The sequence below is a fragment of the Bison bison genome, unplaced genomic scaffold (genome assembly GCF_000754665.1).
Source record: "Bison bison bison isolate TAMUID 2011002044 unplaced genomic scaffold, Bison_UMD1.0 scf7180017864267, whole genome shotgun sequence".
Lineage (NCBI taxonomy): Eukaryota > Metazoa > Chordata > Mammalia > Artiodactyla > Bovidae > Bison > Bison bison.
Window position 1 is genome coordinate 1,501,123 of NW_011494839.1, and position 26,240 is coordinate 1,527,362.

Sequence of the window (26,240 nt, forward strand, 5' to 3'; positions counted from 1 at the left end):
TTACAAGTAGAAAATGGTTAAAAGGATTTTTGTGGAAATAAAATTAGTCCATGAAATATTGCAAGAGACACAGCTTGCAGAGAGAGATGAGTTCTGAAGTCAGGGGTAAAATTAATATAATTTATGAATATAGACTATCCCCGTTTTTTATTGTGAGTAACTCATAGGTGCTATGCTTAAAATGTATCTACCATCTTCTCTTGAATTTACAATGTTTCTCTCCCACTTACTTAAGCCCAGACAGCATTATATAGTTTCTCCTCTTTTCCGAAGAAAGCTCTCCAAATAACTATGCCTAGAAACTTATTGCTCTTTTTCAGAACTTCCACAAATCATTTATTGTCTGAAAGCATTGAGAAATGTTAATGTGGTCTTAAAGTTTGATTATCATTTGATGTTCATGATATATTTAAAATTTTTACCTTTTCTAGCTGGCTTGGACCCCTTTTCTGGCTGCATTCAGTGTGGGTCTACAAGACTGTGATGATACTGAAGTAGCCTCTCTTTGCCTGGAAGGTATAAGATGTGCAATCAGAATTGCATGCATTTTCAGCATTCAGGTAACAGAATTTTGCGTTTGTAGCCAGTCTGGAAAACGTAAATTACTTATGTCATTACTATAGTTTAAATTATTTCTTGTGTTGACACTGTTAAAAAACTAATTTCAAGTTTATAGTGGAGTTTAAATGAATCTTAATGTTTTAAGTTTCCAAGAAGCTGTGACAAAACCGGGTAGTTCTCTGTTGATATGTCTACCATTCATCATCATAACTTCGTGTTGCAGTTTTTTTCTGTATAGAATATTAGCTGTGTGGGAAATTTCCAAGAGTTTGAATTCCTGTATTGTAATTTGAATATATTATTTATATTGCATGTTCTTATTTATTGAATCATATAATACTTTTTCATATTTTATATATTTATAGATACTATTTTATAACTTAAGCCTAAGAACAGGTTATCTTTAAGAGACTCAAGTATCAAGGACGTAATTCTTATGAAGATAGTCCTTTCTAGTAAATTATATGCTTTGTCTGATAATAAATTTTATCCAATACTTGCCTACTTTCTTTTTGAAAACCCATTTCACATGTAATTATGAATGTTATAGCATAAAAAGCATAGTCTTAACTGTAGGGGAAACATGAGCAAATTTGTAAATCAAGTTTCTGCTACTTCACACAAGTCAGTTGAAGCATGTGTTCAATGAATGCTTTCTTACTATATGAATTATTGTTGCTGAAATTTCATCTTGATTTGACACCACCATTGCCTTTCAGTTTTAAAAATTCATTTTTGGCTTCATTCATATTAAAATTTAAAGAACTTTAGTTTTGAGGTATCATATGTAATTCATGACATAGTTGAAAACTTACTAAATTAAGTAAACAGTTCATCAGTAGGGAACCGGAGCCTACTCTGTTGTGCTTACAACCCTGTGAGCTCTCTTTCTCTGTCTCTTTCAACAGCTGGAAAGAGATGCATACGTCCAGGCGCTGGCAAGATTCACCTTACTCACAGTGAGTTCTGGGATTACTGAAATGAAGCAGAAGAACATTGACACAATCAAAACGCTTATCACAGTGGCTCATACAGATGGAAATTACTTAGGAAATTCATGGCATGAGGTATAAGCACTTTCTTTTTTCTTTTGCAGTTTGGTTTATAAAATGAGCTAATACTAAATATTATATCACTGACATGCTTAAGTGTTTGGGGAGAAGATTAATCTAGTACATTCAGGATTAAGTACATTTAACTTGCTTATTTATAATGTAGCCTGTGTTTAAATTGTGACTTTGTACATTTAAACATTTTTATGAAGATTTTTAACACGTAATTTAAATTTGTTTTTCCTCTTGTAATTAAGATTCTGAAGTGCATCAGTCAGCTGGAGCTTGCTCAACTTATAGGAACTGGAGTGAAGCCTCGGTACATTTCTGGAACAGTACGAGGCAGAGAAGGATCACTTACTGGAGCAAAAGATCAGGCTCCTGATGAATTTGTGGGGCTAGGGCTAGGTGAGAATTTTTTGAATTATTTTTGTGAAGTATCACAGTTGTTTATAACTTGCTCAATATAAGTAACTTTATTGTATGAATGAAATATAATTAGAGGGCTAGGATTAAAATGCCCTTTGGCTAACCTTATAAGGGTGAAGCAAGATAACATTGTAAGTCTTTTTTGCCTGGTCCAGTTTGCAATATTAAGTGACCCTTAGTCTTAACCACATAGTTGAGGGTGGGAGAAAGGTGCAGTTTAAAATTACCTCCTTTTACATTAAAAAAAAAAGAATGAAATGCTGCCATTTACAGCAACCTGAATGGACTGAGAGAATATTATACTTGTGAACTAAATCAGACAAAGAAAGACAAATATTATATGATATCACTTACATGTGGAATCTAAAAAATAATACAAGTGACTCTGTATACAAAACAGAAACGGACTCACAAGCATAGAAAGCAAATTTATGGTCACTGAAAGGAATAGGGAGAGAGGAAGGGATAAATTAGGAGTATGCAGTTAACAGATACAAACTACTATACAGAAAAGAGATAAGTAACAAGGATTTACTGTATAATACAGGGAACTATATCCAATATTTATAATAATCTATAATGGAAAATAATGTGAAAAAATGTTTTAAAGAATTACCTGCTTTTAAGACTAAGCAGATAAGTTAAACGAGTGAAGGCTTGTTTAAGATGATAAATAGTTGGGGGCACCTGGAGAAAGCATTCACATGCACATGTTTTAACGGCACTATGCAGACATAACCCAAGTCTTAGGCCAGTGTGGAAACTGTCCCAGGGCTCCCCTCGAGTTCAGTGCAGCCAGGAGCAGCCAGGTTTAACCCAGCAGGAAAAAAGGAAGGTACTGTCAAAAGCGGATAAAGAAGAACCAAAATCATACATTTCTAGTCATAAGTGGAAAACGTTCTACCAGGGAAGAAACAAAGTTTAGACTGTCTTTGACGTTAAATATGTACTTCTGGGTTTGAATTCTTCCATGTTTCTTCTTCACTTGTGCTTCTTCTGCACTTGTGCAAGATGTGTGTGCAAGTTACTTTAATTCTCTGAGCTTCAGGTTCCTCTTTTCCAAACTAACAGTAGTATCTACTTACAGAGTTGTCAGGATTACAATATATTAACATATAAGTGGACTTAGTGCTGCTATACTGTTTCTGGATTGTTGTTTTTGTTCAGTCACTAAGTCATGTCTCACTCTTTGCGACCCCATGGACTGCAACACGCCAGGCTTCCCTGTCCTCCACTATCTCCTGGAGTTTGCTGAAACTCATGTCCATTGAGTCTGTGATGCCATCCAACCATCTCATCCTCTGTTGGTCCCTTCCCCTCCTGCCCTCAATTTTCCCAGCATCAGGGTGTTTTCCAGTGAGTCAGCTCTTTGCATCAGGTGGCCAAAGTATTGGAGCTTCAGCTTTAGCGTCAGTCCTTCCAATGAATATTCAGGGTTGATTTCCTTTAGGATTGACTGGTTTGATCACCTTGCTGTCCAAGGGACTCTCAAGAGTTTTCTCCAATACCACAGTTCGAAAGCATCAGTTCTTCAGCACTCAGCCTTCTTTATGATCCAACTCTCACATGTTTCTGGATTATTCTTTATCTGGCCTCCCTACCTGACTTCCAACAGAGAAATCTAAAGATACAACCTAAAAAAAAAAAACATGAAGGAATACACCTGAGGTCTAAGAATACTTATATTTACCTTTTAAGGCTTTGTGCTATATATAACATTGTACTTCTGGACTTTCTCCTTTTATCATTTAGTGATTTCTTCGTTGTTGCTGGCAATAAAAAGTCTTAGGAAATTCAGAAGAATTTCAGGTTTGAAAAACAACCCACAGGGAGGGGAGTAAAGACAAGGACCATGTTGTGGCTTCAGGTTGAGTGAGTTTGCAGTGGTAATTCAGCAGTGCAGTCTGCACCTCACTTGTAAAATACCAGTGTGTTCTGTGGCTCTGGGAGGTGCAGGTATAGACAGCTGCAGGATTTACAACTGCTTGAGCACCCGCATGGTTGGTGACTTATGTAACCTACAAGCCTGACTCAGACATTAGAACTCTATCAGTGTTAGTAAAACAAGAGAAATCATCCTTGCTGATCATGTTTACTGGAATACTTGAAAATGAGTTAAAATTAATTTGACCATTGTGCTGCTCTACTGCTTAGGTTGCAAAGAGGTGACCTGACCTGCTTTCTCCCTTCAGGAAAAGGGAATTTATATTAAATTAAACACATTTGGAATCTGGAACTGTGATTGAGATAAAAATTCCAGGCCTCCAAATCACACGAGCGACTGACCACACCCTTCATCTCTCAGCTTTTTCTGTGTCATCCACTTCTCTCTGCTCCACGGCCTGCTCCCTTCTGCTCACACTGCTGAGGGATCAGGTCTCAGGTTCTAGTCTGCATCCTAGAGGGAGCCCCTATGCTGACTCAGCCCCTGTTGGGCAGTGCTCCCCCTAAGTTGAGCTCATCTCAGTAGCTGGTTCCTGGCTCACCCAGCGTGGCAGGTGTCCACCCTGTGCTGCGGTGTCCTGGCATCGACTCAGGATGCTTTAGTCCATACCAAAGCTGGAAGAGGTTGTGGTGCAGACGATTGAGCTGGTTTCATCTGTATGTAATTTGTTTTTTAAAAATAAACTATTAGCCTCCTTTGTTAACAGAATCTATACCTCAAATATTGATGTAACCAAGTTAATAGGGCTGAGTGCATATTTATCTCACGTCCTTACAGATGTGATACAAGACTATACTTTTAATTTTTGGAAATAGGAAACTTTTATTACTAAGAATAAATAGTTTATGAATTATTAGATTTGAATTATATGCGTACTATTATATGTATTAAAGTTTTAAAATTCAGTTGCTTGGTCATATAAATCTTGAGTGAATATTATGACATCTTACATCTTTGTTCTTAGTTAATCTAAATGTTTGTTCTTTTGAGTCATTTCTTTGGTAAAACCGAAACTATTGGCTTATTACTTGTACTGTCATACAAATGTTTGATAGATGTCATATGTTTATGAAATTGGTTCTTGGATTGTTAGGCATTTTAAATCTTCTTTAAATGGGTTTAATGATTACAAATTATTATATCTAAATAGAGAAGGTACAGAAATACCTTCTGTGGGTATTTGAAGAATACCCACAGAAATGTGGAAAGGACATTCAGTTGATACACAGACGAAGTTATGTAGTGACTGGCATTTTTTTCTCACAGATTTTTCTTCATTAAATTCCTGCAACATGCCACATACCTCATCTTGCTTGACACTATCCTCCTACCACCCCATTTCTCAGTCGCTTATTTCAGGCTTTCATCCTTGTTCACTTGTATTACAGAAATAGACCCTTAATTTGTCTGCATGGCTTCCGTGGCTCTTCATGTTTCACTGTGTTCTACAGATATTACCAGAATTATTTTTCAGAAAATAGACTGGATCATGTCGGTCTTTTAAAAGACCTAATGGTTCCCTGTTTTCAAAAGTAGAATGTTAAACACGATGGTCAAGGTTCTTCACATTCTGTTTCTGGTCTCTCTGTCTAGCTTCATCTCTTACTGTTTGTTTCTCTCTCTCCTTCCTTGTCCCCTGCCAGATCATCCTCCATAATGGCTACATCCGAGTGTGTTGGAACATGAACTTCACATGCCTCCTTCCATTACTTCATATATGCTGCTCCTTCTTCCTGAATTGCTTTTTCTTCTTTCTTTCCCGCATGATGATCCTTTCAGATCTAACTTGAATTACTATTTCATCACATGTGAAAACTTTCCATGAGCTAACAACACCTGCATTCTCCCTTCCCCTATAAAAATTAGTTCTGTTTAGCCCCACTTGTGTTATATATAATTAGTTGATTTCAGCCATGAAATAATCATCAGAGTATATGAAAGTAGGTAATGAGTCTGTCTCTCGTGGTAAATCATTAACTGCGTGAGGACAGGGGTCACATTCTTTTCCCTTTGTTCAGTTCCTGGAGTAGATTTTGAGTTCAGCTGGTTTAAATAAAACCATCTATTACATCTGCATTCAAAAAGTCATTTGAGTGTCTAGTCAGTCAACAAGTACTTATTGAGCATCTGCTTTGAGTATGATAGAGGAAGAAAAAAAAAAAAGGGTATGATTTGCTTCCTAACCTGGGAACTTTTTAATCTGGCCGAGAAGGCAGCAGTGACACACCTGAAGTAATTGATAGTAAGAAACTAAATGGAAGAAATTCTGAGTTGAGCAGTACTTATCTAAGTAAATACTTCATTCAGAGGAAGGTGAAGGGGAATCCTTCATTGAGAACTCAGGTTGGGTCTCAGTACATAAACTTTAGATGATGACCTGAATAGAGACATATGTTGGAGGGAGCTGCCTTAAGTCCTAGGCTGAAAAGCTTATACTTCATCCTGAAACTAATAGTAAGCAAAATAAAGGTGGTGATTTAGGAAAATTAATCTCCAGGAGAAGAAAGGAGATTGGGGGGGTGGGGGAGGGCTGGGAATCAGCAAAAAGGAAGGCAGTAAACTGTTACAGTAATCCAGTCCTGAAATGATAATGGTCTAAACTAAGTAGGAATGAAAATGAACGAATCAATGAAAAACATGCCAGAAGAAACATTTAGTGATAATGGAAGGGAGAGATATTAAGAGCTTGAGAACTGGGGGAATTGTTTTGCTGTCTACAAACACATGGAACCAGTGTTGGGGGGAAAAACCAAGTGCTTCTTTTGAATAAGAGGATACTATAGCAGCATACCAGTTGAATTTTCAGTGAACATTTGTAAACAAGGGACTGAAGATTACATTACAGGAGAGATCTAATTGTATGGAATTGGGAATCCTCCTAAGTTGATGCATTTGGAACTGGGGTTGGTTCTGTTTCTTACATGCTGAGAGAGGAGTTTCCCTGGTGGCCTAGTGATTAAGACTCCGCGCTTCCACTGCTGGGGCCACAGGTTCTCTCCCTGGTTGGGCAGGTTCTGTATGCTGTGCGGTGCAGGGGTGAGTGGTCGGGGGAGGGGGTTTCTCTGAAACATTGAAAGAAATTCTGCCTAATGTCATTGAGTGATTAAAAAGTTCAGTGTCCCTAATTTGTGTGGTCTTTGAAACAAGTTTGTCTTTACCCACGTCTGTATACCACTTAGCATAACTCCGTAAGTCACTGATGCCAAAAAGAATTGTTCGCCCAAAGCTTTCTTTCATTAGGAAAATAACTAATTTTATTAGAAATGTGTTTTAGAACTGTAGGTACATTCTTTCACTGAATTATTTTCACACTGAAATGACTCTCTTTTCTGTGTGGTAGTTGGAGGAAATGTGGACTGGAAGCAGATAGCAAGTATTCAGGAATCCATTGGAGAAACCAGTTCTCAAAGTGTTGTTGTTGCTGTAGATAGGTAAGGTATCTGTTTTATTCTCTTTTCAGATGAATGCTGTTTTAATTCTGTAGCATTTAGATGTGTGTTGCTCATTAGTAAAAATTAAAAAAAAAAAGATTGCCAAAATATCTTTCCTGAGGTAATATAAGACTATATTGTGATATGCTATGATTTAAATGATGAAGTACCTACAGTTTTGCTTTTAAGTCACAGAACATAGGAAGGAGATAAACAGTATGGAAACTTAAGTGGCAAGTAGACATTAGTGGGCATTAGGGAAACGTTAACCTTGATGAGAAAGAACAGTTTTTCTTTTCCTTTATTTTTAAAAAATTTCCTTTATAAAAAATGTACTCTCTTTATTATTCCAATTTGAAAATAGAGTATAATTTATCTTTCTGAGTGTATGATATGGGATTGCATTATGGGGAAAATGAAGGGGTTTGCTGGCAGTTCTCACTGGGGAGAATTATATTTTATAGTATATACATTAAGAGATATTCCTCATCTCTAGTCTGGTTTTCTAAAAGACTATTTCTAAATATTTCTAAAAGAATATATTATGGTTTGTTTTACTATAGAATATTCTAGAATATTTAGAATAGTCTAGATTTTAAAAATCCCCAGTATTCAAAATAATGTCAAGGTTTTTTTTTTTTTTTTTAAGAAGATGAATATTTTCCATATGGATGCCCAAATAATTGAAACATTTTGTAACACTGGTGTTTACATTTTAACACTTCTGATGGGAACTGTCAAAAACACAGTGTGTATTGTAATCTTTCCTGATGCTGAGAGACTCCTGCTGATCTATTATTTTACTTTGCTGTAGATGAAAACTTTTTGCTCTTAGATGGAACTAGAGTGTTTAGTTGTTACTGACCCTGGCAGTACTCCCTGGAACTTCTTACTTGGAAAGAATTCTTAGTGTCCATGTGCCCACTTGCTTTTTGGGGGTGGAGGGGTGGAGGGAGGGGCTTAATTTGCCTTTCTCTTGTGATGGTTGAAAAAAGATTGTGTATCATTTTATATCTACTATATAACTCTGAGGCTTAACATGTGCTTTTCAGAGTGCTCTCTGGGAAGGGAATTTTTTTAAAAAGTGGATGTGTGTATAACTGATTATATTAAACAGAAAAGGTGCTTTCCATGTGTTACTTCATTTAATCATCTTAGTAGCCTATAAGATACGTATTATCACTGTCCTCAATTTACAGATGAGGAAGCTGAGACAAGGGGAATCAGGTAACTTGCTCCTTCCCGCAGCCAGGCCAGTCTGGTCGTGATGATTACAGTGACACTTTCATCAGCAGAGAGCCTGAGGAATAGCGGCAGGGGTGCCCTCAGCCTCTCGGCCTGTCTGCCCGTGTGTGCAGCTCCAGAGCACTGTAGTGTCTGTCCTGCTGCTGCCAGGGTAGACCTCCTCCAGATGGTTTTCTAGCCACCCAAAAGCACATCATCACTGTTAGGAGAATCTGCCAGACAAGAGTCGAATTTTACTTACTAGTCTTGTTGCCATAGCATACTTCATGTGATCAGAGCCAGTTCTGATTTACCTAGCTGGCCACTTGGCTGCAGAGAAACATGTCACTCATTTGAACAGGTGATCTGCCTCTCCATTTTAAGAGTTTGTGCAATTTCAGAGGAGTCTTAGCACAAATTCTATTAGTACGTCACTGTCTCAAACTCATCGTCACCAGATACTTTTACAACATAAATTCAGGGTCCACATTTTTATGCACAACCTGAGTATTTACATTTTACCTTATAGTGAAAGCATCAAAAATTACATCTTTGATTTGTTGCAGGATTTATATTATTCTTATGTGGTACGTATCACAGTTCTCATTAAATCGCTTCTGAATTTCTTTCTGAGTATCTGAGTTAATTTTTTATTTGTGATATTCTGATTCCATAGGCTAACTCAGTGAGACAGCCCTGGTAGTCAAGATGGTGCTTGAGAGTATTGTCAGGCGTCATCCTTGAAAGTCCCGCACTTGTTCAGCAAAAACGTTTTTCTGACCTTAGGCCTATTGTTCTGAATAATCTGTTGTGATAAGTATAAGAACTAAACATGCAAAATGAAAATAATAATTCTTTGCTTAATTATATATAGGTTCTGTTTTTTAATGGAAAAATTTTTGATTCCATCAAAAGCTTTAAAATGGTAAAATTTTCTGATTATCTTCACTTTTGTGTTTGGAATCCTGTATTATTAGAACTTAAGAGTACAAAGGCACTTTAACCTGGAGTCCCTGATCCTCTCGGATTTGCTAGGAAAACATTTTCTAGGCGTTGTTAAACCAGCTATTTCTTAAATGTTACTCAACTTCGCGGGGGTGGATTTTATCTAGGAACGATTTACCCCTGAAAGTCAAAAGTCATGTAGCACTATAGTTTTTTCTTTAATTATTGTTTTTTAAGCACACCAGATCTGGCTTTATATTGACCTGTCCCACACTTTGGAATATTCTGTCACCTATCAGAAAATATGCACTACTCCTCCCTGTTTTCTCATAAACGTCTTTCAATTGAGTCTAAGCCATAAGTGTTACCTCTGATATTTTCACTATGAAAACTTTAGATACGCAGTCATTTCATCTGCCTGTGTGTTGCGTACAGCTTAAAGTTGATTTGATCTAGAATCTGCAAGTTTCATCTTTTTTTTTTTTGCATTGTTTCATCACTATCATAATGTGTAAGAATTCAGTAAATCTGTCAATCTTTTTTTCCTACTTGTACTTTTCAGGGGCGTGTCTTTTAATATTAACACATAAGATTCTCATGCGTCTGTTCTCTGCTTTTCACACAGGCGTGTAGAATCCATTTTATAGTTGATGTTGTGAAGCATAGCTCTTTTCTGCCTTAGTATATTAAGGCTTTACTATGAATGCCTCCCCAGACCACTCTGCTCTCCCATATAACTTATCTTTAATGGAGCATTTCTAGAAATATAGTGACCCCTCAGAGGCTACCAGAGTGAGTGGGAATCAAAATGCTCTTTCCCAGGATGGATGCTCCCCTGCTCACACTGTCTGCAGAGCATGGCTGTTTGCTTGCGGTTCTCTCTGGCCGTCTTCACAGGGATCCTTGTGGCTTTCCTGGAGTCCTCTGCTGCTGTTCTTTCCTCCCCTGCTCTTTGTCACTTGCATCCTCCTTGTTTAAAAAAGGTTCTTTGTCTCCTTTGCTGTTTTTCCTATTGTTTCCCTTGTACTGTTTAGGTTGGACTCTGTTTGTGGTGTGGTTTTTACAGCCACTGCCTTCCAGGAGCACACCTCTAGTTTGAGAAGCAGCTAATGACATTCATAATGCAGAGTCTAGCACTTCTCATTTTTGTTCATGTGAGAGGTCTGTAGCCTTTATTTTAAATTTCTGGATCCAGTCTAACCACTAGGTTCACTGAGGCCCTGTTACTCTTCCTCCCCACCCCCCATAGTGTTTTCAGTCAGATTTTTGAACTTTTGTTTTGTTCAACTCACAAAAGCAATAGAGGAAATGTGAAGATATCTCTTTAGCAGGAGTTCAGATTCTGAGTTATTACCTTGTCAGTTTTTAAGCTGCTTTTCCTTCTTGTTTTCATTATTCACTGTTGCCAGGACGCATAGACCTTCAAGGGCATAGAGGTTGAAAAATCATGATATACTCAAAACATTTAGACTGTGGTAGTAGGAAAAAACTAGAATGTATTGTAAATGTTTAAATTCTGTTTTGCTCAGATAAATGTGGGGTGGTTGAGAGGGTGGACTCTGGGGTCAGCCTGCCCTGGTTTGACTGGCTCTAGTACGTACTAGGAGAAGGCAGTGGCACCCCACTCCAATACTCTTGCCTGGCGGAGCCTGGTGGGCTGCAGTCCATGGGGTCGCTAAGAGTCAGACACGACTGAGTGACTTCACACTCACTTTTCCCTTTCACGCATTGGAGAAGGAAATGGCGGCCCACTCCAGTGTTCTTGCCTAGAGAATCCCAGGGACGGGGGAGCCTGGTGGGCTTCAGTCTATGGGGTCGCACAGAGTCGGACACGACTGAAGCGACTTAGCAGCAGCAGCAGTACGTACTAGCCTTGTGATCTTCAGACAGTTGTTATATATTTTTGTGCCTCAGTTTCTGTGTTGATAAGATTGGGAGTCTAACGTACTTCATGGTATCTGTGCTTGTTATATGAGTGGATATATAGATAAATAGATAGATAGGTAGATATAGATATAAAGCACTTTGGGTAGTACCCACCCTGTGATTGCTGGTAGCTGTACTGTTACTATGATTCCCTTTGTTTCTGAGTTTAATGTTTGACCTGCTCCTGCTTTTGAGGTTTCCTTTTTATCGTCCAAATCCTATCATGTACAGTTTACATTGAGGAATATCAATTTATCCTTGATGTCACTACATCAGACCCTTAGTTATAAACTCGGAACATGGCTAAAAATGCAGACTTTAAAGTAAGAGGACTAATGTGTTTATGCTGAAATCTTTTATGAAACTTCGAAACACAGAAAAAGAGCTCAGTGAAGAAGGCAGGGCAAAGCTGGATAGCATAGCTTAACTCTAAACGTTTGAATGCTCTAAGAAAAGGGGTTAGTTACGTGTTAGTTAAACTGTTGGAAACTATTTGTAAGGTTTTATTCATCACTTGTAATTCAGCATGAGTTTTTTAATCAGATGTACATTATTTATAAAGTAGAAGTTTTCATTTTAAGAACATGTTTAAACTAGTAAAATACTCAGAAAAATTGAGAAGTGTGTTTTGTGTATGCCAGTTATTAGTTTTACAGATTAATAGTGTTTTATTTTGAGGCTCATGAAATACCCATCCTAGTGTTGATAAATTTACTAGTAGAATTGCAGCAGTGTATTCATTCTCTAACATCATTCAGTGCAAGGGTGGGGGCTACATTCCAACTACACTTGTTACTAAACTGTCCGGTACAGAGGACGCACTCAGTTACAGATAAGAGTAGTTAGGAAACTAGGCCACGGGTTTTTGAATTGATAGATCAGAAGTGAGACTTTATAAATTTTTGCATTGTGATTTTTGTTTTTTCTTTAGAATATTTACAGGGTCCACAAGGCTAGATGGAAATGCCATTGGTAAGTATGTACATTCAGTTAAAAAACTGACTTTGGGGCTAAAAGACTTTAAGCTTTAAAGTAAATGTTAATCTATTTCTATTACAGTGGATTTTGTCCGTTGGCTCTGTGCTGTGTCTATGGATGAATTACTTTCTACTACGCATCCAAGAATGTTTAGTCTGCAAAAAATAGTAGAAATATCATATTACAACATGGGAAGAATAAGATTGCAGTGGTCTCGAATTTGGGAAGTTATTGGAGATCATTTTAATAAGGTATTTGAGTAATTATACAATTTGCTTAATTTGTAATTTTTTTTTGTTTAAAATTCCCTTACCATAATCTAGTTGAGAGGCCTTTTTCCTTTCTAATCAGTTTTTTATTACATTTTTTTATAATTAGATTAGAAAACACTTTGTCTTATTTTTTCTTCTAGAAATAATTGTTCTAGGTTTTAAGAATTTAGTTAAAATATGTTCTTCTTGTTGAGAAATATTGTTAGCATACTTAGTGCCGCTATGCAGAATCTTTGGATTTACCTGTCTTTGCTATTAATGATATATTTTTCTGGAAAATTACCGATTTTTCTGCTGATAATTAGCATCCTGTATTTCTGTTGCTGTTGCAGGTTGGCTGTAATCCTAATGAAGATGTAGCTATTTTCGCAGTAGACTCCCTGAGGCAGCTGTCAATGAAGTTCTTAGAGAAAGGGGAGCTTGCTAATTTCAGATTCCAGAAGGATTTCTTAAGACCTTTTGAACATATAATGAAACGGAACAGGTATTATATTTGTTGAACTGCTTAACATCAGGAAAATAGTGTATTTTCCACAGTAGTGGGTGGGGTGATGGGGGTGGAACAGAAGAGAAGAGGGGAGGGGGAAACCTGAGATTTATCCAAGCAATTATATTACTATTTTAGGTCTCCAACAATTCGCGATATGGTTGTACGGTGTATAGCGCAGATGGTTAACTCTCAAGCTGCTAACATTCGGTCCGGATGGAAAAACATCTTCTCTGTATTTCATCTTGCTGCATCGGATCAAGATGAAAGCATAGTTGAGCTTGCATTCCAGACAACAGGACATATTGTCAGTGAGTATCCCCTAAGCTCTGTTGAAGTTAGAACACAGCACAACACAACATCAGTGTGTTCAGAGGATAGCTCAAGTGTAAGATTATTGGCTTGTCATGGGCTTTACCAAGTTTTGCCTATAGAAGCAGAGTAAAAAGTGATAGTATTACCATTATTATAATATTATAGTTAACATTTATTGAATGTTTACTGCATGGCAAGCACTATAAGCACTTTGCATGTATTTTCTTCAATTTTCACAATAACTGTACGAGAAAAATATCTTTATTATCTTTTTTTTTTAATTAGATACAGAAATGCAGATCGAGTGAGGTTATGTAATTTGTCTAAAGACACAAAACTAATGAGTGATGGATTGAGGCACAAAACCAGAGTCTTAAGACATAGCCTTTGTTTCTGATACTGTACTACACAGCCTCCTTTGACTTTGAAACACCTAAGATGTTCATTAAGCCTCTCTTAGAAGATGATAATGACCATCGTTGTCATCAACATCAAGAGTGATGACATCACCATAGCTATCATTTGTTGTTTGCTTAAATTTAGTAAATTAAATATTGTGCTAATGATAAGCACTTTGTTGTCGTTTAGTCGTTAAGTCATGTCTGACTCTTTGCAACCCCATACACTTGCCTCCCAGGCTCCTCTGTCCATGGAATTTGCCAGGCAAGAATACTGGAGTGGGTTGCCATGCCCTTCTCCAGGGAATCTTCCTCACCCGGGTATTGAACTCAGGTCTCCTGCATTGCAGGTGGATTCTTTACCATTTGAGTGTTCCAGTCTCCGTTAGGTGCTGGGTTTATAGTAAAAACAAAACACAGGCCTATCTTGCTGTTCCCACTACCCATGGCAGTCAGGTGACTGGTCAAGACAGACTTTGGAACCCATATCTTTTGGAATCAAAACCCTTAACCTTCAAGAAGTATCCATTATATCTAGAGCTTGGTATATTTGGGTATAATTAGGAATAATTGAAAATCTTTATTTGGATATATTTTTCTCCCTTATAGCCCTTGTGTTTGAAAAACACTTTCCAGCGACCATTGATTCTTTCCAGGATGCAGTGAAATGTTTGTCTGAATTTGCGTGCAATGCAGCTTTCCCAGATACAAGTATGGAAGCAATTCGACTTATTCGCCATTGTGCAAAATACGTGTCTGATAGACCTCAGGTATAGCATCGTTTAGTAAACAAAATGTGATTTAGCATTTATTTCTAGTCTGAGATCTAAGTTTATTTGGGAATCTAGGGGATATGAAGCATTTTTCAAAATTATCTTGAGTTGTCACATTTATTGAAGACAGGGTATTTTTCTGAGTGTTTCACATGTAAAAACTTGTTTAATTTTCAGTAACAGCTTTATGGGATAGATTGTGTTATAGCCCCATTAAATAAGGAATCTGAGGCACAAAGAAGCTCAAAACGTGCCCCTGCTCATAGGGATAGTGAAGGAGACAGGATCTGAACCCAAGCCTGTGTGTTCAGCCATTACCTTGATACACTCTTTTTTGTGTGTCAAGCTCTGCAGCACTGAAGGTAACTGTGGGTGAGTGTGGTTGTAAGCACTGGAGTGAAAGCTTGAATTGGCAAGCTGGCAGCCAGCTTTGACTTGCATATCTTTGTAACTGTCATTAGGAGAAAAGATGGCTTCATAGATTTTGTGTCACATGCTGACATGGACCTGTGGTGTGTTCGATCCGCACACCTCCCCAGTGTGGTAGTGTGATGTTATAACCACTTAAATGCCTGCAATGGAAAGCTGATGATGGAGTTGGAGCTGAAAGCAGCTTTTGGACTCTATTCCATGCTCTGTAGGCAGTTATAATCTCCATCTTTTTATAAGTGTTTTTTAATCAAATTGCTCATTTTTGATTTGCAAAGTGTTTATTTAAGAACTGCTTTGGAGAAATGTATATAGGTGTTAATGCCTTGTCTTTAATAAACCTGCCTTTCTTTTTAAGGCTTTCAAGGAGTACACAAGTGATGACATGAATGTGGCACCTGAAGACAGAGTGTGGGTGAGAGGCTGGTTCCCAATTCTCTTCGAGTTATCATGTATCATCAATAGATGCAAATTAGATGTAAGAACCAGGTAACAATCAGTATTTGTAATTAAAACTTTGCAAGGGTTATTTTGACCTTAATCAAATTAACCTTTCTTATGTGAACATAAGTTTAACTTGATCAAATATAGTAATTACTACATAGGCAAATTTTAAAATATGTTAAATAGAGCAACAAAAAAGGGAAATAGATTACTTTTCCTTAAATTTTGATTGTTTCCAAGTTTGAATTTTAGAGTCCGTGTTAATTTACACATTCTGTCTTTTCATACTTTTGTTTCCAATCAGAAATTGAAGTTAGTCCCAAACTTTATTTTCTGATGAATGAGAAAAGAATTTCCAAATGCATGTCCCTGGTGGCTTTTAGGTAAAGAACCATTTCTCTTTGAAGACTGGCCAGTAACCTAGTTTTGAGTAACATAGGCCTGTTGAAAAAGAACTCTTTCAAAAGTATAATCTCAATGAAAGATCTGTATGACTGCCCAGTGCATTTGTAAAGAAACTGCTGTGGGTGTGGTATAAGCAGACAAGCGCTCGGTGCACACGTTTTATACTCACAAGAACTTGTTAGGAATTTGTTAGCGTTCTTAGCAATCCCATAATGTAGTTTTTCTCACTCTGTATTTTTGACTGCCAAATTGAAACGACCAACTTGAGTATCCTAATATCTGACAGCAGGACATCAGAAAGGTAGCATAGACTTGTAACAAATCAGTGATAGAATGTAATAAAAGGATGAATCTCTCCTTCCTCCCTCCTCTTATGCCAGAACCACACCCATCCCTGCTGCTGCTAAGTCGCTTCAGTCGTGTCCGACTCTGTGCAACCCCAGAGACGGCAGCCCACCAGGCTCCCCCGTCCCTGGGATTCTCCAGGCAAGAACACTGGAGTGGGTTGCCATTAAATTTGTTTTATAGCCTAAGAAGTTTTTTGTTTTTAGAGTGTTATTTGTTGCAACAGATTCTTACGAACTTTAAAATAATGCAAAATATTCTCAAATCCTGGAAACTTGTCACAGAATTTAGTCATCACAAGCACATTTGACATTCATTTCACATTTAGGCCCTGAGGAGTTTTTGTCAGTGGACCTGTTAGGAAGCTTGATAAAATTCAAGCTAGCCCCTAATTGATTATATATACCACTCTCAGATGTCCACCACTTCAGTAGAGCAACTTCATGTGGTAAGTGAAAGTCACAGAAACTCAGCACTCCCTCCCTGCCCGTGTTTATTTGTAGAAATCTCTTTGGCGGGGGACGAACGGACCTGCTTTCTTAGTCTCTTACCTGTCCTTGTCTGGGACCATGCCACCTTGCTTTTCACTGTATCCTGTGCTCAGATTATGGATGGGTTTAGTTCTTAAGAAGAGAAAATAAGTGTTCTAGGTGGTAAAGAGAGAGAAAATGTGAGTAAGCTTTGTCCAGGGATGGCTTTGATTTTCTTACCTCACTCCAGGATTTGTAAAGGAGTTATTTCAATTACATCTAAAAATGCAGCACTGCGATTTGTATAACACACTAATTATAGAGTACTTTCACATGCATTCTCATTTGAGTCCCTCAAAATTCTGTAGATTTAGGGTTAAATAATTAACTTAGAGCCCTCCATATTCTTTTCCGTATACCAGCAACTTAAATATTCAGCAGAACTCCTTCGATAGGTGAAAAGCCTTGAGAACCTCTGTGGATCTGTGTTCGCTCTGGGGGCCTGCAAGAAGCAGGATGTTCACGCCTGCTCAGCCCAGCCACAGGGAGCTATTCAGCATCCAGTTACTTGGAGTGGGAGGAAGAACCAGCCTGTCTCACATTGTGTGTGTCTCATGCCGCCCGTGGGGGGCGGGCATGGAACTTAAACAGGGTTTTCTGGGAAACATACAGTGTGTTTCTTCCACAGAAATTCCTTTACTGTAGTTTTACACATTAGGTATCTTACAGAGCAAACAAACTTAACTTGCCTTAGGACCAAACTACCGTAATGTTATTTTACATCCGTTGAACAATCGCGTGTTACTGTGTACCACGCGTGTATTGGTATCAGGCCCAGGGGGTAGCATTGAAGCAAATGGGCTAGACCATCTCAGGGAGCCCTCAAGTCCTCAAGGAGTATTTCACAGGAAATATTGTTCTGACTTATGACCAGACTTTGGGAAATACAAACCTTTTCTAAGTGGAAGGGTACCTATATTTTCTTAGAAGAAATTTAACGAGAGAGAAAAGATCAAGCTTTTTAATGGTTATATGAAGGCATTATTTCAAGAAGGATAATAAGGAATCAGAAGGCAATTTTGAGTTTCAGTTTTAACACTTATTCAGAAGAGAATGAATGGAATGCTAAAGCAGCTTATTCTCAGGGAACACTTCACTGTGTGCCCTGTGTGGCACATGCTGCCCTGGCCTGGCACGCGGCTGGGAGTAGACACCCTGCCCCCATGAGTGGGGGTCTTGGTGAATTAGTTTGAGAAGTCCTTTAGTTTGAGGATACTACATGAACAAGTGGGGTATTAGCTAAAAATTCCTATAGTTCTTTGAAAAAGATTTTCCAAAATCTAATTTTATTTGTTCTTAAACATATCAGTATACTTTCTTCTGTGGTCATAGAGCCACCGAATTAGTATTCACCGAAATTATAATCTTTCTCACTGTGTAGTTCCCGTGTACATTTTTTAAATGCTGCAATGATGGAGTGGGAGTAGAAGAAAAATAAAAAACTGAAGGCCAGGGCCTTTGGAGTTTTTCCCTAAACAATCCAAAAAAAAAACCTGTTTACAACCTAAATTTCTTAAAAGTTTAGTATCAATTGTTTTAAACTTAGCTTTCAGTAACTTTGTGAACTAACTTATAAAAATCTATTTTAGGAAGGAGATACTGATGTAGTATGCTAGCTTTTCTAACTATAGTTTTTCATTTTAGGGGTTTAACAGTAATGTTTGAAATAATGAAAACTTACGGCTACACTTATGAAAAACACTGGTGGCAGGATTTATTTAGAATTGTTTTCAGAATCTTTGACAACATGAAATTACCAGAACAGCAGACAGAGGTAAGAGATTTTCAAGTCAAAAGGTTCTTTTTTCCTAATACATTTTAGTATTTCAGATTAAGCACAGTAAACAGAAAAAAAAATCCTAGAGATTTCTTCTTTGAGGCATTATGATATAGTAGTATATCTTTGTAGCATGTTTTCTGTCATCAAAACAGTGCAGCTTTGACAATAGAAGTGAGTTAAGGTTTTCGGTATTTTTGTTGAACTTTCAGTATCTTTTCCTCATTTTAATACTGTCACAGCTAAAACATCAGTAGTTCTACTTAGTATTCATAGTGACTTATTATTCTAAATTGAATAAAGAATACATGGTAAGTTTTATTTATTTCAGTGTCTTTTAATTGTTTTAATTTTTGGAGTATGGTTGATTTACAATATTGTGTTGGTTTCTGCTTTACAGCAGTGATTCATTTATACATCTACTCACTCATGGTGATTCCTTTCCCATATAGACCATTACGGAGTATTAAGTAGAGTTCCTGTAATGTTCAGTAACTAATGTTCAGATTCTCATTGGTTATCTACTTATACGTAGTAGTATATATATGTCAATCCCAATCTCCCAGTTTATCCCTCTCCCCACCCGCCCCCAACTCCCTGGTAACCATAGTTTGTTTCCTGCATCTGTACCTCTGTATCTGTTTTTGTAGATAAGCTCACTTGCACCCTTTTTTTCCGATTCCACATGTAAGTGATACCATATGGTGTTTGTCTTTCTGTGACTTCTCTCAATACAACAGTCTCCAGGTCCTTCCATGTTCCTGCAGATGACAGTATTTCATTCCTCTTTAGGACTGATACACATATGCACCACATTGTCTTTATCCACTCTCCTGTTGATGGACATCTAGGTTGCTTCCTTGTCCTGGCTGTTGTAAACAGTGCTGCAGTGAATATCAGGGTACATGTATCCTTTCGGATCATGTTTTTTTCCAGATATATGCCCAGGAATGGGATTGCTGGGTCCTCTGGTAGCCGTAGCTCTATTTTTAGTTTTAAGGAACCTCCATACTCTTCTCCATAGTGGCTGCACCAATTTGCACTCCCACCAACTATGAAAGAGAATATGCTTTTCTCCGTGCCTTCTCCGCGTTTGTAATTTGTAGACTTTTTTGATGATGGCCATTCTGACCGGCCTGAAGTGATACTTCATGATAGTTTTGATTTGCATTTCTCTGATAACTAATGATGTTGAGAATTTTTTAATGTGCTTTTTGGCCATCTGTATGTCTTCTTTGGAGAAATGTTTCTTTAGATCTTCTGTCCATTTGTTTTTTGATATTGAGCTGTGTGAGCTGCTCGTATATTTTGGAGATTAATCCCTTGTCGGGCTACCCTCATAGCTCAATCGGTAAAGAATCTGCCTGCAATGCAGAAGACCTGGGTTCAATTCCTGGGTCGGGAAGATCCTCTGGAGAAGGAAATGGCAATCCACTCCAGTATTCTTGCCTGGAAAATCCCATGGACAGAGGAGCCTGGAGGGCTACAGTCCATGGGGTCACAAGAGTCGGACATGACTGAGCTACTGAACCACCACCAGTCCATTGTCAGTTGCTTCCTTTGCAGATATTTTCTCTCATTCTGAGGGTGTTTTTTTGTTTGTTTGTTTGATTCCTTTGCTGTGCAAAAGCTTTTAAGTTTAATTAGGTCTTTTACTACAAACCAGTTACAGAATGTGTTTCAGTGTTTGTGGGGAGAGAACATCAGGTCTTTGCATTTTGTTCCATATAGTGTGTTAAATGCAAATTTGGGGGCCTCTCTGACCTGCAGAAGATTTTACTTTAGATCTACCGGTAGGCTCTTACTTAAAACATGTTATTAAGTAGACATATGTTTATGCAGGGGCATTAAACCATGAATGAATGAATCAGATTAGTCCATTTGAGAAAAATAAATTACTTACACCAGTTTTATTTTAAATCTATGCTAACCCCACTTGGAAAATTCTTATCATTTCCTTCCTCTTATTTTTTTCCCATGTTCTGTCATATTCTGGAGCAAGACCAACTGTTGCAGTTAATGCTATGACTTTTCAGTAGCAGACACTAATAACAGGACAATGCAGTGATGGTTTTTTATAATCAAAACAGTGCAGAAAATAGTTATTCTACGCATAGATTTATGAGATAATGAGAAATAGGTATCAGATATGAAGTTGAGGTGAGTATATTCTAGAGGGAGTTAAGCACTCTGAAAGGAACATGGACAGTCTTTTTTAAATATGCAAACATTTTCTTTGTAACTTCTAGAAACTAATGAGTGGCCTGACCTCCGTGTGATTACTGTCTCCCTTGTAGAAAGCCGAATGGATGACGACAACATGCAATCATGCACTCTATGCGATCTGTGACGTGTTCACCCAGTACTTAGAAGTGCTCAGTGATGTGCTTTTGGATGACATTTTTGCCCAACTCTACTGGTGTGTGCAGCAAGGTAGGTCTGTCCCAGTAAATAACACAGTGTTAAATGTGCCCCTGGTGATACACAAATGAATTGCTCTTTTCTTTTCCAGACAATGAGCAGTTGGCACGATCTGGTACAAACTGCTTAGAGAATGTTGTTATTCTGAATGGTGAAAAATTCACACTAGAAATCTGGGATAAAACGTGCAACTGCACACTGGACATCTTCAAAACCACAATCCCACATGCGTAAGATTTTACACCGCTTTGTATCGAATGAAGGGCATAGAAGACTTGGTAGTAACTAGTGATTCCTCATAGCGAATGCTTTGTCAGATAGCTCAGTGTTCTACGAATTTGTGTTTATTACAGACCAAACTCCTATAAACCGTAACAAATACATCAGTTGTTTTATAAACCAGAACCTTTAGTCTCATCATCCAAATTTGGGTCACAATGAAGTACTTTTATGAGATTTTATTCATGCAGATTAAACCAAGCAGTGGTTCTGAATTTTTTAAAAATCTCAGCATTTATTTTAGTTACTGTAAATAGTCTAAGAAAACTTTATTTGTAAACACTTTAAACTACTGCATTTCGTAGTTATTTGTTATCCTATTCTGAGGGTTAAGTTTGGAATTGACTCATAGGTGAGTTTGTACTAGTGGGGAAAGTAAGACATAGTCCTGCTGCCTGACGGTTTATGGCACCTGAATCATTTGTAGGACAACTTGAACTTCCCCAGCTTATTTTATTTCAAAGTGTGTTGGCTGTGGCATGTCTCACGCTCTCAGTGATTGGTATGGTTTTGGTATTTCAAAGGCTCTTGACCTGGCGTCCCATTTCTGGAGAAACTGCTCCCCCAACCCCATCTCCTGTGAGTGAAAACCAGTTGGTAAGTTTAAATAAATCAATCCTAGTTTAAATCATTGGACTATTCATGATAAGAAATTTTACCATGGGGCAGATCCTTTAGAAAGATGGTGTAAAATATAGATGGTTCTGAGATGAAGATTCAAATGATTTCTCAAGTGCCTGCACGATACCAGTTTACATAAGGGTGTACATGCCAAGTTGCAGACGTTATTGGATATTGTTTAAACATCAAATTTTGATAAAAATTTTACCGTAGAGAAAAGTTGGAAAAGCAGTATAAAGAATTCCAGCAGACCCTCACCCTGGATATTTGTTTCCTGGGCATGTGGTCACAAATTACTAATAAACTTAGCAGCTTAAAGCAGCAGCAGTTTATTCGCTCACGGTTCTGGGGGCCAGAGGTCCAAACTGAAGGCGTCAGCAGGGCCACACTCCTCCCCCGGGTTTGCTGCCTCTAGCTTCTACTGGCTGCTGACAACCCCCGCTGTTCCTTGGCTTGTACACACATCACCCCATTCACAGCCTCCATCTTTACATAGCTGTGTAAAGTCAGATCTGTGTATCAGATCTCTCTTTTAAGGACACTAGTCATTAGATTTAGGGTCCACCCTAAATTCAGAATGACCTCACAGTTCCTTAATTCTGAAGACCCTATTTCCATGTAGCCTTCATAAGTACCAAAGGTTAGGACTTGGACTTAGCTTTTTGGGGCCACTATTTAGCCCACTGCAGTCTACCCTCTGGTGCCCCAAAATTCATGTCTGTCTTCTGGGCTAAGACATTTATCCCGTCACAACATCCCCAAAGTCTCAATTTATTGTAGCATCAGCACTAAGTCAAAATCTCATGTAAATATCATCGTATCAGAAGTTCCAGATCTTGGCCTCTAAGTCATCTAGATCAGGTACATAGTCTGTTCTGGAGTAAAATTTCTGTGTATCCGTGAACCTGTAAAATAAATGACCCCTTGCAAAATACAACGGTGGGCAAGCATGGGTAAAGATTCTCATTCCAAAAGCAAAAACTGAAAGAAATAAAAAGGGTCACTTGTGGAGGCCGGCAGTGATCTTCACAGTCTTTCCTTGGGTCTGTCTGAGACCTGCAGCTGCCCTGGCTCTGCTTCTGGTCTCATGCTGGAACCAGGTGGGGCTGGCAGAGTAGTCTTGTCAGCCACCACATACCATCTGACACCGCAAGTGCCTTGCATTTACTACCAAATCCTCCACAACCTACAAAGAAAGTGTCGTCTTCATTTTCAGACCAGAAAACCTCAGCCTAAGAACTAGATTCCTGACTTTCCCAAGGCTACACGTAGCTGGAACTGGACTCTGGTGTGGTTCTGTGGACCTGTCAGCTTCTCTGCAGGGCCAGTCTCCTTGTCGGCCACCTTCTCACTGACGTTTCTGGATGCGGGTCTGGGGTGACAGAACACCCTTCCTTCACAGAGCTTTCCTGGGCTCAGCCTGCACTAAGTGTGCGCAGACCGCACCCACTACACACGTTCTGTTTGGATTTCATGACAGTTCATGGATATCGCCGACAAGTTTTGCCACACAGTGAAGCTTAGAGTTTTTATCTGTTGCCCTTGGGTGCTGTCAGGCCTGATCTCAGTGAGGGTCAGAAAGTAAGCTTTTCTTTAAAAGATTACTGGCTCTTATATGTGTGTAGTGATATTAAATACTTTTCCCATTATGTCCATTATTGCAGTGTGTGCCCTGTCATTTTCATAGGCACACAATGTAAATTATGTTTTTAAAGACAATGTAATAGAAACTGTTTTCATCATTAAGCTTTATTTGTTGTACTTAAAATGAATTTTTTTTATTAGGATACAATATCACAGAAATCTGTAGATATTCATGATTCTGTTCAACCAAGATCTGCAGATAATAGACAGCAAGCTCCGTTGGCTTCTGTCTCTACTGTGAATGAAGAAATCAGCAAAATTAAACCCACAGCAAGTGAGTTATTTCTCTCAATCAATCGTGTATTTTGTTTTGTGTATGCAAGACTTTATAAATGAAAGTTTTGCTTTTACTCACACACACATACTGTAGTTGGTTATACGGTCACTTTATTACTGAGTTTGCCGCAGCTTGGACATCCCTGATAGAGGCTGTCTTGGAGGTGGTCAGGACTCTGCTGACACCTGCAAGGCTCATTTTTTTCCTACAGTGCTCTCAGCTGGTGTTTGTTACAAGCATGTGGGGATTCTTCTGCAGAAGAGGGGCCTAACAGGTCTTCCTCTGTCCTCATCAAGAGGGGAGATAGCGGCCAGGGCGTCCAAGGAGCACTCTGCTGCCCCCCAACCCTGCTGCCCCCCAACCCCGGTGCTCCTCTGCACCTCCCTCACCTTTAGTTCTTTTCACAAAGAAGGAGGACTCCCTTGTTTTTCACTAAATTGGTTCAGTTTCATTTACTGAACAAAAGTTAACAACACTGAGAAGACAGCCTCCTTCCTGGAGGAAAACGGGAAATGTGTTCCACAGTGGCTGCACAATTTTATATTCCCACCTGCAATTCCATTTTATCCACATGCTCACGAACATTTCAGGCTTCTTTTTCTCTTCTTAATAATAGCCATCCTAGTGGGTATAAAATGTTGTCTCATTGTGGTTTTACTCTACATTTCCTGATTGATTGATGTTGAGTATTTTTTCATGTGCTTTTTGGCCATTTGTAATCATTTTTGGAGAAATACTTATTCGTGTCCTTTGCTAATTTTTAATTGGGTTGGTTGGTGTTGAGTTGTAGGAGTTTCTTACATACTCTGGATACTATCCCCGTATCACATAACGATTTGCGAGGGTTTATTTTCTCCCATTCTGTAGGTCATCTTTTCACTTCTGATGATATGCTCTGATTGCATGAAAGTTCTTCTTTAGCTGAAGTTCAGTTTGTCTTGCTGTTGCTCACGCTTCTGGTGTTATGGTTATGAACCAACCGCAGCCCACTAAGGTCAGGGAGGTTTTCCCTAGTGTTGCCTTCCAAGAATTTTATCCTTACAGCTCTTAGATTTAGGGAATTGATCCATTTTCAGTTTATTGTTTTCAGGGTATTTTTACTAACCCTCAGTATTTATACTTGTTGTTGAGGGAAGACAGATTTTGTACCTCCTGGAAAGGAGCCTCTGGCTTCAGTTACTGTGTCTCGCTTCTTAAAAGGGAGATAGGTGGTGGTGAGTTGTCCATTTTCGTTTTTCATTCCTGTTTTCTGGAGCACAGCTGTTAGAATCTGTACCAGCTTCTGTCTACCCTGGAAAATGCCACAGTACATGGTGGCTTTGCTCTCAGCCCCAGGACTTGACCTTGGAAGGGAAAGACATAGTTGCAAGTTTTCACTGAGCTGATCTGGGCACAGGCCTTGAACTGGAGTGGAGAGTGCTGCCCCCTGCCCCTCTGATCCCAGGGCTCACATTTCTTTCCTCCTCCCACTCCCTCACAGTCCTTTAGGAAGAGCTCCCGTGTCACCCAGAGCCCTTTAGGAAAAGCTCCTGTGTCCCCCAAGAGCCCTCCGTGCAGGGGACGGCGGCAGTGCCCAAGGACGTGGCTCAGAGGAGCGCAGATTGCGGCTGCTTCGCTCCTCCTTCACTCTCAGAAGCTGGTGCTGCCCCAGTGAAATGGTCCCTAATGTGACCCTGTAGCCCTTGTGAAGTGGACTTGTTCAGATAGACATTGTCCCCCAGACACACTGCTGGTCCCTGCTGGTGCAGGCCAAGTGCAGCTCCTCACCCGCGACGGCTCTGAATGCCCACGCAGACGTGGCTGGTGAGAACACGTCTCCTCAGCCTCAGTCTCCCCGAGTCTGGGGTGTGGCCTGCGTGTCCTGCCCCAGAAACCTGGAGTGTAGTTATGACTTGGATGAGGGAGGGCTAGGAAGGGACAACTTGGACTTGGGGGGTGTCTTTGGTTTTTTACATTTTTTGACTTGAGACCTAATACTAAGAACTGAATATTCAGTACAGCAACATTTCTGAAAACTATCTGGAAAGGAGCCGTCATGACCTAATATAGAATAAATTTAAGCAAGTTGTTTGGCTGTCTTCCCCAAATTCCTAAAACCTGAATTTAACTTCCAGAAATTGGGGGATTCCCTGGCGGGTCCAAGTGCTGAGGACTCAGGGCTCTCACTGCATGGCTCAGATTCAGGGAACTAAGACCCTGCAAGCTGCAAGGTGTGGCCAAAAACAAAAAAACTAAATCCTAGAAATTGGTGCCAGAAAAGGGAGTTTGTGATAAAAGCAAAGTAGAGAAAATTTGAAGGGTTGTCAAGGCGTCCAGTGCTGGAGCTGATGTC

At 38.9% G+C, this 26,240-nt stretch overlaps 1 protein-coding gene across 2 annotated transcripts in view; it reads left to right on the top strand.

Moving 5' to 3' along the window:
* The window catches only part of ARFGEF1 (ADP-ribosylation factor guanine nucleotide-exchange factor 1 (brefeldin A-inhibited)), a 133,388-nt gene that overhangs the window by 100,548 nt on the left and 6,600 nt on the right, over positions 1 to 26,240 (top strand). For both annotated transcript variants that reach the window (XR_825992.1, XM_010848450.1), the window contains exons 20-34: positions 432 to 560; positions 1,470 to 1,628; positions 1,871 to 2,021; positions 7,328 to 7,418; positions 12,445 to 12,485; positions 12,573 to 12,742; positions 13,096 to 13,247; positions 13,389 to 13,561; positions 14,573 to 14,733; positions 15,524 to 15,654; positions 18,534 to 18,663; positions 20,964 to 21,099; positions 21,179 to 21,317; positions 21,891 to 21,963; positions 23,773 to 23,905. Coding sequence is in view for 1 of the 2 variants with exons in the window: in XM_010848450.1 (XP_010846752.1) it covers positions 432 to 560; positions 1,470 to 1,628; positions 1,871 to 2,021; positions 7,328 to 7,418; positions 12,445 to 12,485; positions 12,573 to 12,742; positions 13,096 to 13,247; positions 13,389 to 13,561; positions 14,573 to 14,733; positions 15,524 to 15,654; positions 18,534 to 18,663; positions 20,964 to 21,099; positions 21,179 to 21,317; positions 21,891 to 21,963; positions 23,773 to 23,905 (1,969 nt within the window). In the remaining variant the exon portion in view is untranslated. The remainder of the gene's footprint in view (positions 1 to 431; positions 561 to 1,469; positions 1,629 to 1,870; positions 2,022 to 7,327; positions 7,419 to 12,444; positions 12,486 to 12,572; positions 12,743 to 13,095; positions 13,248 to 13,388; positions 13,562 to 14,572; positions 14,734 to 15,523; positions 15,655 to 18,533; positions 18,664 to 20,963; positions 21,100 to 21,178; positions 21,318 to 21,890; positions 21,964 to 23,772; positions 23,906 to 26,240) is intronic.